Source organism: Megascapheus bottae, chromosome 22, assembly GCF_031878675.1.
Source record: "Megascapheus bottae isolate mThoBot1 chromosome 22, mThoBot2.hap1, whole genome shotgun sequence".
Taxonomy (NCBI): domain Eukaryota; kingdom Metazoa; phylum Chordata; class Mammalia; order Rodentia; family Geomyidae; genus Megascapheus; species Megascapheus bottae.
In genome coordinates this window covers 6,972,002-6,983,330 of record NC_143530.1, presented here as the reverse complement: position 1 = coordinate 6,983,330, position 11,329 = coordinate 6,972,002, and the positions used below count along the sequence as shown (strand labels likewise).

At 60.3% G+C, this 11,329-nt stretch overlaps 2 protein-coding genes across 3 annotated transcripts; one reads left to right on the top strand and one right to left on the bottom strand.

The window, feature by feature from the left end:
* Positions 1-923: 923 nt before the first annotated feature.
* Tjap1 (tight junction associated protein 1) lies at positions 924-6,884 on the top strand. Of its 2 annotated transcripts, XM_090355597.1 has the most exons (8): positions 924-1,030; positions 2,608-2,636; positions 3,223-3,384; positions 3,542-3,608; positions 3,819-3,848; positions 4,501-4,608; positions 4,710-4,793; positions 5,352-6,884. In XM_090355597.1, the coding sequence occupies exons 1-8, from the start codon at positions 935-937 to the stop codon at positions 6,435-6,437; spliced, it is 1,662 nt and encodes a 553-aa protein (XP_090211723.1). In that variant the 5' UTR covers positions 924-934; the 3' UTR covers positions 6,438-6,884. The 2 variants fall into 2 exon arrangements, with proteins under 2 accessions (XP_090211723.1, XP_090211724.1); XM_090355598.1 differs by lacking the exon at positions 3,819-3,848.
* On the bottom strand, positions 6,873-10,433 carry Lrrc73 (leucine rich repeat containing 73). The gene is made up of 6 exons (XM_090355599.1): positions 9,622-10,433; positions 9,134-9,294; positions 8,731-8,853; positions 8,237-8,337; positions 7,875-8,097; positions 6,873-7,743 (listed from the first exon to the last, which is right to left on the bottom strand). The coding sequence occupies exons 1-6, from the start codon at positions 9,891-9,893 to the stop codon at positions 7,673-7,675; spliced, it is 951 nt and encodes a 316-aa protein (XP_090211725.1). The 5' UTR covers positions 9,894-10,433; the 3' UTR covers positions 6,873-7,672.
* Between the last annotated feature and the right edge of the window lie 896 nt (positions 10,434-11,329).

Genomic DNA, 11,329 nt, shown 5'->3' with positions numbered 1-11,329 from the left:
GCTCTACTTTTGGCTTTTTGGTGATTGACTGGATCTCAGGTTGGTTGTGAACCAAGATCCTCAGATTTCAGCCTCCCGAGTAGCTGGGATTAAGGGCGTGAGCCACCAGTGCAGGCCTGGTTATCCTTTTTTGAAACATGGTTGAGCGTTTTCTAAGTGCTGGGCGCCTGTTCTTTTTCTTTTTTTTTTTTTTTTTGATGGGCTGTGTAGCCCAGGTTGGCCTTCAACTTCTAGCGTCAGCCTCTGCGTGTTGGGTTACTGGCTTGGGCCCTGTTCTTCGTGCCGCACGCCACCTTCCCAGCAGCCCCGCATCCTCAGAAAGAGCTGAGGATGCTCAGCGCATGTTTCCTTCTGTGGCCCTCTAGCCCCATAGTGGAGAGTGGTGGCTGCTTTTGAGGAGCAGGGTTCCTAGGGGAGGGCTGTGCCCTGTGCCCTGGTGTTCTCACCTGTCTATATCCTCCAGTACCTCTGAGACACATAAAAGTCTAGTCCTTCTCGTGTCCCAGCCATGGTCTAGGCCTCTGTGCCTATATAGTGGCTCCTCTCTCTGTCCCCTTTCCTCATCCTTCTTTTGTGTGTGTGTGTGTGTGTGTGTGTGTGTGTGTGTCGGTTGTGGGACTTGAATTCTGGGCCTGGGTGCTGTCCCTGAGCTCTTCAGCTCAAGGCCACCACCCTACCCCTTGAGGCACAGTGCCACTTCTGGTTTATCTGGTGGTTAATTAGAGATAAAAGTCTCACTGATTTTAGTGCCTGGGCTGGCTTTGAACCGAAACCCTCAGGTCTCAGCCTCCTGAGCAGCTAGGATGACAGGAGTGAGCCGCTGCGCCTGGCGTCATCATCCTTTCTTACTTCTCAGTCAGCAGATGTCGTACTCATGTCTTTGGGCTTATTCCTGACTTCCTTCTTCAGGTGGAGGACCCGCCACCCTCCCAGAATGACCACTGCAGCCCCTGCTAAGAAACCCTATCGTAAGGCACCGCCAGAGCATCGGGAGCTGCGGCTGGAAACTCCTGCGTCTCAGCATGAGCAGGTCAGCAAAACTGGTCCTTCGCCCTGGCTTGAAGAGCGTGTCCTCTGAGGCTGGCTGTCCAGCCGACGCCTCCCACCTGGGCTGCTGTCTCTTTAAGTCGGGACTGAGAGTGTGGGATCGCTGCCATAGGTCTGGGGTCTCTGGCTGTGGCCGAGCTGCAGTGGAGGCAGCCAAGGCCCCTGTGGAGCCGTCTGTAGTTTATGTCCACATGTCCGGGAGCTCCAGGTCCTCCCGGCTCAGCGAGGACGCCCTCATACCGCGGGAGGCCGGGATGCGGTTCTCATGGTGGAGGAATGGCCTCCGGTCTGTAGCCCCTTCGAACTATAAGGAGGCTATGCTGCACCGGCCTCCCGTCAGAACAGCTTCTCTTCATTAGGAAGTCTGGCCAAGGTGTGACTACACATGCCCCGCCAGGAAGTGTGTCAGGTCCAGGCCCTGCTCCACTCAGTGCTCCCTCCTGATGGAGCCATCAGGAGGAGAGGGGGTGTCCACCTTGATTCCATGCCTCTCCCCTGCCAAGTGCTCCAAGCACATAAAGACCTGGAAACACAGAAGCAGATGCTGGCCATCCAGTGTGCGGATTCAGGGAAGAAATGCCAGAACTTGCATTTCACTTCAGGAACCATTGGCTACCAGCCACCCAGTGGGCATTCCCCCGGTTTTCTAGGTGAGAGAAGCAGTGTGTGGTAGAGTAGGGTCCTATCTCATTGTCGCTGGCTTTGGAGGCCATGGTCTGGGCCACTGACCTCATTCTCCACAAAGCCTGCAGGTTTCACGCATTCAGCTCCATTTTCCTCCTGCCATAGCAGGTGCCTGCTCTGCTGCGTGCTTACCTGTGCACTGGCTTTGGTCATGTCTCACGGGGGTTTGGAGAGTATGGAGCAGGAGGTTTAAAGGGAGATAGGACATTTTGCTCCTGTTAGATTAGATCCAAAGGCTGGACTCCGCCATGTATTTGTTTGTCCTTGGCTCCCAGGGCCCTAAATCTGCTTGCTTCCAGGGGTGTGAGAGGGCTTTGTCAAAGCTCACAGCTAGGGCCCAGAGTTTGGCCTAGTGGTTAAAGTACTTGCCTAGCATGCACAAAGATCCAGGTTCGATTCCTCGGTACCACATACATAGAAAAAAGCTGGAAGTGGTGGTGAGGCTCAAGTGGTAGAGCTCTAGCCTTGAGAAAGTGCAAGGACAGTGCTCAGGCCCTGAGCTCAAGCCCAGGACTGGCAAAAAAAAAAAAAAAAAAAAAAAGCTCGCAGCTCATGGCTTAGCATCTTCACTTCTCTGAAGGTCTGTGCCATGCTCGTATGGAAACAGGTCCCATGAAGAGCTCAGTGGACAGCTGAGAGGCAGTCTGTTTCCAGAGAGAGGTGGCATGGGTATCAGGACCCATTTGACAATGGCTTTATGGTTAAAGGTGAAGGCTGAAAGGGGTTCTAGAGCCTGGTTGGCTTGTCCAGATATTACAGAATTTCACCCATCTTTACGAGGGACCTGCTGCCAGAACAGGCCTGTTTGGAGGTGGGTCAGCCAGGCGGCCAGGGGGATGGAGCTCGAGCCTCAAGTTCCCGTTCTCTTTTGCACAGGAGCCCCTGACGGATGCAGAGAGGATGACGTGAGTATGGGCTCCACCTTGGCTGTGTTCTCTCAGCTCCTGGTTGGGGCTTTTCGTTGGTTTAGGTAGAGGGAAAGGTCATGCTGGGTGTTTTAGGGATTCTGAGGTATGGCTTCATGGTGTGGATACTCTCTGGGGAAGACTTTTCATTGTTCCAAGGGCTGCAGTCCTGTTCGTGGCTCCAGGGGGGGCAGTGATCATCCGGGGCATCAGGGACGCGCAGCTTCCGAGTGGTGGCTGTTGGTAATGGAGAAGTCTGATTGTGGAGTGGGAAACGGGAGCTGAGCTCGGTGGCTGGAAAGCTAGGGTGGTAACCAGAGACTGGTTTGTGGCTCTGCTGGCTCCAATTCCATCTCGTTATTCTCCAGTGTTGGGGAGAAGGGGGACTGTCCCCTGCTTCCGCTGAAGGCCAGCAGCCTGTGGCATGTGCCATCCTAGGCTCAGGTTGAAATGCCAGGAATCCTCTGCCCCCAATTGCCTGTCCTCATGTCACCCCCCTCCTTCCCCAGCCCTGCCTGGAACTTCATAGTTGACCCCTTCTCTGGTGCCCTCTGTCCTGTCCTCTTCCCCCTGCCCCTCCCTCCAGGCTCTTGCAGCAGGAGAATGAAGAGCTTCGACGGCGCCTGGCCTCAGCCACCAGACGCACTGAGGCCCTGGAGCGGGAGCTGGAGATCGGGCAAGACTGCCTAGAGCTGGAGCTAGGCCAGAGCCGCGAGGAGCTGGACAAGTTTAAGGACAAGTTCCGCAGGTATGGGAGCCAGGGGACAGACGCACACGCACCGGCTTCTCCCCCTTCACAGGCGGGCAGCTGGAGGGCCTCAGATCCCACCTGGTTCTGGGAGGAGAGGGACTTGGCCAGGTCCCCCTGGAGAAGGGCCAGCAGGACTCTGCCTGTCCCTCTGTAGGCTGCAGAACAGCTACACTGCTTCCCAGAGGACCAACCAGGAGCTGGAGGACAAGCTGCACACACTGGTAACGTGTAGGACCGAAGTGTGGCTGTGCTTACAGCACAGCTGGCCAGGACTTGCAGGGGAAGCCTTTGGTCTTGGGGCCGGGGCGGGCAGGGCGGGAGGAGACCTGCAGTGTGCTGTGCAAGTGAGGACTGTCTTGATGCTCACACTGTTTCTCTTCTCTCCTCATCTCCCTCATGCTGCCACCGTTGCTGCTGTACTCTCCTCTCAGGCCTCTCTTAGCCACAGCTGGATTTTTGCAGTTGCGTCTGAGTTTGTGTGATTTCTCCTTTTCCCTGGCCTCCGCGGCCAGCCCAGATCCCAGTTGTGGGGCCCTGGCTGTCTCCCTCTGCCCCTGGAGCACACCTCCTCTTCTCCCTTTGAGGCCAGGGTGTCTGCAGGAGAGGGCTGCTCGGGCTCCTGCTTTTGGCTCTGGTGCAGGCACTGCTCATTGTCTCAGCTTCTTGGCTGCAGTGGCAGAAAGCCCGGCTTCACGCCAGTCCATGAGCTGACAATCAGCCCCTTCCCTGCTGGACGATCCAAGTCCCCCGGCATCCTGACCTGACCTTGGGTACTGCTGCACACACGGGTTTCAGCTCCTGCTTCCAGTTCCTCCCTCTGAGGCGCCAGCTGCGTGGCCTGGTGCCGCAAGCCCTGCATACTCACTCAAGGATGGACAGCTCTTAGTCCGCCTTGTCTTGGGCCCATCTGACACTAGTTATGTTTAGAAAGCCCCACTCACAGGCAGCCCCAGGAGAGGAGAGGTGCCCAGTCTCCTGTCTGTCCGTCATTTGTCTGCTCTGTCTGCCTTGGCTGCCCTGGCGCCTGTGACTTCATGTCTCCTGGCTGGGAGGAGGAGGTGGAGGGAGGAAGGGCCAGCTGGAGTCTGGGCTGACCACAGGTCTGTGCCTCAGATTAAGAAGGCTGAGATGGACAAGAAGACCCTGGACTGGGAAATCGTGGAGCTGACCAGCAAGCTGCTAGATGCCAACAACACCATCAACAGGCTGGAGGAGCTCAATGTACGTGCACGCCCCCGGCTGGCGGCCTCCCCTGCCGTGGCTGGCCTCGTCTCACTAGTCCTGCTCTCTTGGGCAAGGCTCTGAAACAGCTTTGTATGTAGGAGCGATACCGGCTGGACTGCAACCTGGCTGTGCAGCTCCTCAAGTGCAACAAGTCCCACTTCCGGAACCATAAGCTCGCCGACGTGAGTGGAGCACGCCATGCTAGCCTTTGCCGTTCTCCTGCCTTCAACTCCCCCTTTCCAAGGCTTTCCTCTGACTTCCCTGTCACCCCTCAGGCTGGCCAGCCCTGCTAGTGTTCCCTGCTATCTGGAGCCCATCACTAGAAATGGGGCTCAGTTGGAGGAATCTGTGCAGGAGGGACTGGGTGGCCAGAATTGTTGGCTAAGAGAATTGGAGGAGGGTCGGGCCCACCTGACCCCATCACCCCAAAGGGTAGACTGGACCCTACAGCCTCCGGTTGAATAGAAGTGGATGCATTTCCTAGACTAATGGTTAGTACAGGTTCCCCAAATGAAGTCTAGTTTGGGCAGAAGCCAGTGCTGTGGTTAGCAAGAGCTTGGGAGCTCAACAGCACAGACGGGAACCAGTCTCAGCAGTGGTAGTCCAACTCTTTGTCATTTTACCCGTACTGAGCCTGTTGGTGACCCGAGGTCATTCAGGAGAAAGCACTACGTGCAGAGCACATAGTGGTGCTGGTGTTTTTGCGATCATTCCTGTGTTTCTTTCTCCTTTTATCCCAGCTGCCCTGTGAGCTCCAGGATATGGTTCGAAAACATCTGCACAGTGGTCCAGAGGCTGCCAGCCCGGCTCCCGGGGCTGTGGTGCCCACCTCAGTCATTGCCCGGGTGTTGGAGAAGCCAGAGTCTCTCCTGCTTAATTCAGCCCAGTCAGGCAGTGCTGGGCGCCCCTTGGCTGAGGATGTGTTTGTGCACGTGGACATGAGTGGTGGGGATCCAGGTGACCCAGCCAGTCCGCCAGCCCCAGGCAGCCCCTCTCCCCAGCCCAACGGGGAGTGCCGAGCTCTGGGTACTGCCGGGGGCTCTCCAGAGGAGGAGCTGCCCCTGCCAGCCTTTGAGAAGCTGAGTCCCTACCCTACTCCCTCTCCACCACAACCTCCGTATCCTGGCCGCAGAGTCATCGAGTTCTCTGAAGATAAGGTCCGGATCCCTCGTAACAGCCCCTTGCCCAACTGTACGTACGCCACCCGCCAGGCCATCTCCCTGAGCCTGGTGGAGGAGGGCAGCGAGCGGGCCCGGCCCAGCCCGGTGCCTAGCAGACCTGCCTCAGCCCAGGCTTCACCCCACCACCAGCCCAGCCCAGGCCCTCAGGCCCTCAGTACCCCAGCCAGCTCTGCCAGCTCTGAAGAAGACCTGCTGGCCAGCTGGCAGCGTGCTTTTGTGGACCGCACCCCTCCTCCTTCTGCTGTGGTCCAGCGTACAGCCTTTGGACGGGACACACTCCCTGAGCTGCAGCGCCATTTTGCCCTCAGCCCCACAGACAGAGATGAGGTGGTCCTAGTGCCTTCTCCACTTGGGAAGCATGGACTTTTCCTGCCCACAGAACCTGACTCTGGGTTTCCCAGGGAAGAGGAGGAGGAGGAGCTGGAGCTGAATCTCCCCATCAACCCCGAGGAGGAGCGCCAGAGCCTACTGCCTGGCGACAGAGCCACAGAGGAGGGGCCCCCTGCTTCCCACACTGAGGCCAGGGCCTGGCCTCTCCCCACTTCCAGTCGCCCCCAGCACAGCCCCAAGAGGATGGGAGTGCACCACCTACACCGCAAGGACAGCCTGACCCAGGCCCAGGAGCAGGGCACCCTGCTTGGCTAGGCCTCCTTGCCTTCCTGTCCCTGCACCCTGACCTGCACATGTCCAGGCCGTGGCCGCCTCCCCAGTCCCACGCTGCTGTTCCGAGTGTGCCTACCCATCGGGGAGGTCTCCCTTTGCTCCTGGAGCATTTCACCTCCAAAGGTGACTTGCAGGCACCCAGGCTGGAGCCAATGGGCTACTTAGTGTTCACCCCGCCCTCCCCTTGCTCCCCAGCTTTGCCTGCTGGGAAGCTCTCGTGGGTAGTAACTTCACCTGCGAGTTTTCTCTGTATGCACAGCTGGCCTCAGGGAAGATGGGTGACTGACTAGACTCAGGGCTCCCCTCAGCTCTTTCACCCCTCCCCCCCCCTCGGGGAGGCCAGGTCTCCTTATTAACCTTGGCTCTAGACTGTTACTCCCAGCTTTGGGAAATTTTCACAATAATGACCTTGAAAAATCAAATAAAACTATTTTACTGATATGACCTACTTTGCCATCCCTCTCCCACTTCCACCCTGTTGAGTATTCCTGGGCACCTCTGTTGTCCTAGTCTTTGCCACTGATGCAGGCCACCTCAGGCCACCTCCAGTCTCCCAGTTTAGCCCAGCACTTTTTTCTGTTTTTCTTTTTTCACCAGGGCCTGAGCACTGTCCTTGGACTTTCTCAAGTCTAGAGCTCTACCACTTGAGCCTCAGCACCATTTCCAGCTTTTTTCTATGAGGTGCCGCCTAGGAATCGAACCTGGGTCTTTGTGCATGCTAGGCAAGCACTCTACCACTAGGCCAAACTCCTGGCCCCTGTAGTTGCCATTTCTGCATGGCTGTAATATTCCAGAACCCTAGGTTAGAGCTGGGTTGGGTCTAGTGGGGAGATTGGGGTGTGTGCTCCTGGAGCTGAGGTGGCGGGGTGATGCTGCCCCCTGGTGGTGTTTAGTGGTAGTTCCAGTTCCTCCCCTTGGACAGCCCCCAGTGACCACAGCTACACGCCAGGTTGTGCAGTTCATAAAATCTCTTCCGAGCCAGCGGGTTGCAGACACAGCTGCCAACAAGTCCAGAGGCCAAGCCCTGGATTCAACTGCCCCCAAGTCAGTTGCTTACTCTCAACTTCCAGAGCTTCCCAGAGCCAGGAGCTGCCAGAGCCCCGGGCACTCCCCTCTTCCCCCACCCCCCAAGCCCAGTGTCTTTCCCTGTCATCTGAAGGAGGGTGCTGGGTGTCACGCATGGACACGTGTGAGGGTGCACGGAAGCCCAGGGGAGGTCACATCTCAGTCTCTGCCAACAGACTGTCCCCTAGTCCTGAAGTCATTAGCACCATCTGAGAGTTGGAGCCTGCGGAAAGGAAGTGGCTGTTGAGGACTCCACTCTCAACAGGAGGTGAGAAGCAGCCTAGGTTTTCCACACCCACTCTCCCTTGCCTGGAATCTTCCAGACCTGGTTTTCATTCATCCTTGGGTTCTTACCACTGGGGCACATCCAGGAGCTGTTGCCCCTCTGGTGGCCAGCTGGCTCCTGCCCTCTCTCCCACTCCTGGGTGTCACCAGCTCCTCCTGCCACCTCCTCCTCCTCCTCCCCCTCAGAGAGGAGGTCACAGATCTGCTGCTGCAGCTCTGGACTAATGCTGTTCTCGGCCAACACCAGGCTCCGTAAAGCTGTTGGATAGTTCTCTACCATGTCCAGAAGGGTCTGGGTAGCAGGGATGAGAAGTGCAGAAAAGGATGAACATGCCTTAGTGATTTCTCTGACCCAATCTGTGACCACTGGACACACTGACTAACTTCCACCCCATCACCTGGCTTGTCTCCAAACCACCATGGCTTCTCACCTGAGCTGACTGGTTGGTGAGCCCTGTGCCCTCCAAGTCTAGGACCTCTAGGGTGCGGCTCGAGGCCACAGCTACAGCCAGCATCCCTGCCACATGGTCACCTGTGGGGACAGCACACACACACTCTCACACATTCACCTATGTTCATGCATAAGGCTTGCTTGGCAGCTCCCCGATGCCCTAAGAGTCTGGCCAGGAGCCCCTGACCTTTGACCCCTGACCCCTGACTCCTGGTGGTGTCCAAGAGGGGAGACTGGGATGGGTGAGTGGAGGGATGTAGCCACTGAGGCCCAGGGGTGCTGCTCAATGCTCTCAACTCCCTGCTGGCCACGCCAGGGTGGCTTTTCTGCCACCTTTGGGCCCTAGGGGCTCTTGTGTGAACCTTCTTGCCATGCCCTCTCTGGGGGTGGGGGTCACCATGGCACTCGATGGCCAGAGGTTCTCAAATGGGGGATGGGGGCAGTGAAAAGCTAAGGAGATTGTCTCAAGCTCACCCAAGGGGTTGTAATCCAGATTGAGGACGCGGACCTGGGAGCTGTGGGCCACGGCAATGGCAAGGCGGCTCCAGCCCTTAGGGGTGATGCCAGGGTTGGCGCTCAGCGTCAGCTCCTTTAATCCTGGGCAGCGGCGTGTGAGAAGCCAGGAGAGGAAGGGTTAGGCCCTCCTCAGCCCTCTTCTGGGGTATCCCTACTGACTCCCGGCCAGAGCTCCAGAGCCATCCTGGAAACTCTGCCCCACTCAGTCCCCAGTCAGTCCTCCTTCCCAAGAAGGGTGAGAAGACAGGCTCACCCCTCACCCCGCCTCAGACTTCTTCTCCCTGGGCCACGCCCCCCCTTCCCTCCCCATTCAGCTTCGATCAAGGCCACACCAGCCATGCCCTGGCAGGGCCATGCTCACCAGACTTGGCCCCATCCGGGGGAAGGAGGCCACAGATGAGGTTGATGGCTTCGTCACCCAGCATGCAGTCCCCCAAGTCCAGAGCTACCAGGGCAGGGTGGAGAGCAAGGGCTGGGTTCAACAAGGCCAGCCCCGCATCGGTCAGCGGGCTTCCATGCAGGCTGAGGGGTGAGAGGAGAGAGCGGGGGAGGGGGTCATCAGCGTAATCTAGTCGGGAAAGTCAGAATGAACCTTCTAGGTGTCAAAGAATAAAGATGGGCGGGGAATGTGGTGTCTTTCCGGAGCAGGAACGGGGGTCTGGGACACTAGTGAGAGGGGCATGGTGGCTCGGCTCGCGGGCACGGTCGAAGGGGCCAGAGCTCTGCTCTATTTCTTGTACCCCGTGGGCTCAGCGACCAGGGGCCTGGGGCTGCCTGTGGAGAGAGGGGTAGAAAGCACACGCTGGGGGGCTGAGGGGCGCAAAGGCAGGACGGCGCGGGCGCACTCACAACAGGGACTGGATGGAGCGGTTGGTCCGCAGCGCCTCCGCCAGCTGCTTGATGCGGCCGGGGCTGGACACCACGCCGAGGTTAAGGTTGAGCTGGGCCAGGGACGTGGCCCCGGCCAGGGCCCGGCAGATGCGGCCGAAGTCGCGGTCGCAGAGGCGGCAGCCGCGCAGGGAGAGCAGGCGCACGGCGTTGTCGCGCAGGCCGCGGCAGATGTCCCGCACCTCGGCGCCGGACAGCGGCTCCCCCGAAATCTGAATGGAGCTGGGGAGCATCGTGCCCGCGGCTGGGCGGCCGGGGCCGGGGCCGCGGGCGGAGCCCGGGCCGGGGCGGCGGGCGCGGCTGAGGTCGGGGCCCGGGCTGGGGTCGGGGCCGGAGCGGAGGGGGAGGCAGAGGCAGAGGCTGCGGCGGAGCCGGAGGCGGCGGCGGAAGCGGCGGCGGCGGCGGCGGCGGCGAGGACCGCCGGGACCGGGGCCGGGGCCGGGGCCGGGAGCGGGGCCCGCCCCGGCGGCGGCGGAGGCGCGGAGGTCGCGGGCCGGGCTGGGAGCGAGCGGCGCTGGGGCGGGGGCGGACCGTGCGGTCCGTGTCTGCGCGGCGGGCGGGGGCGCGCGATCCGGAGGCTGGGCGTCGCTGCCCGCCGCGGGTCCTCGTCCTTGCGGGCGTCGGCTTAGGGCCCGGCCCGCGCTCGGGCGGCCCCCGCCCCCTTCTTCTCTCCCGGTCCGGCTCCCCGGCCGCCCCGGCCCAGCGGCGGCGGCGGCTGCGGCGACGGAGGCGGCGGCCTCGCTGGGAGAGCCGAAGCGGGCGGCCGCTCAGGCTTCGGCTCCTGCGCGGAGCGGGCGGCGGGTTCCCATGGCAACGGCGGCGTCACGGCGCCCGCCCCGCCCCGCCCCGCCCCCGGCGAGTCCGGGCCCCGCCGGCCCGGCTGCGCGGCCCGCGGATCCTGGAGATGCCCGCCCCGGTGCGCGCCGGGCGGCCGTGGACAGCAGGTAGAGGGCCGGGGAGCGGAGGAGCGGGCGGAGGAGCGGGCGTGGACCCTCCATGCCGGGCCCTTCAATCCCGCTTCGCCCCGCCCCGCCCCAGGCCTGTGACGCGCTGGCGGCGTGCGTGGGGATTCCGTCCGCCCGGGCTTCCCCGCCCAGGTGGCGCACCCGTGGCTGCAGGCGCGCCGGCCGGGCCCAGAGCCCCGCAGGACCCCAGGCCGGGACAGCTGAACCCCTCGTACACCCAGGTCCTGGTGCCACCTACAGATATGCCGGCGTAGGCACGGCTGAGGCCTGGACGCCACCTCCGGGGCTGAGACTAGGATTGTGAGGGGGGCTCTAAGACCCGGGGACCCGAGCCATCTGTGGCTCACTACATGGTGGTTAGAATCCTGTCTCCTGAGGCCCAGCACCGTGTGATCTACCTCACTATCCAGGAGGCCCAGGCAGATCACCCATTCAAGGCCAGCCTGAGCTACCGACCGAGACCTTGTCAAAATAAAAAAGCTAGGCAGGTGCCTTACAAGGTGGAGATCTGTAGGACTGCGGTTCCAGGACAGCCATGGCAAAGAGCAAGATCTTAACAAGAAAGCTGGGGCAGTGGTGGGATTACAGGTGCAACTATGGGCTGTCAGCTGGCCCCGGTGGAAAAGTGACATCCTATTTCAATGAACCTAAAAAGCAAAAGTGCTGCAGGTGTGGCCTAAGTGCCAGAGCCCTTGCCTTGCAAT

Coding starts and splice junctions, on each gene's coding strand:
- Tjap1 (XM_090355597.1), top strand. CDS start 935: ATGACCACTGCAGCCCCTGCTAAGAAACCCTATCGTAAGGCACCGCCA. Junction 1,031..2,607: donor CTGCGTCTCAGCATGAGCAG/GTCAGCAAAACT, acceptor TCTTTTGCACAG/GAGCCCCTGACGGATGCAGA. Junction 3,385..3,541: donor TTTAAGGACAAGTTCCGCAG/GTATGGGAGCCA, acceptor GTCCCTCTGTAG/GCTGCAGAACAGCTACACTG.
- Lrrc73 (XM_090355599.1), bottom strand. CDS start 9,893: ATGCTCCCCAGCTCCATTCAGATTTCGGGGGAGCCGCTGTCCGGCGCC. Junction 9,295..9,621: donor CGCTCCATCCAGTCCCTGTT/GTGAGTGCGCCC, acceptor CTCACCCCTCAG/CCTGCATGGAAGCCCGCTGA. Junction 8,854..9,133: donor CCCGGATGGGGCCAAGTCTG/GTGAGCATGGCC, acceptor GCCGCTGCCCAG/GATTAAAGGAGCTGACGCTG.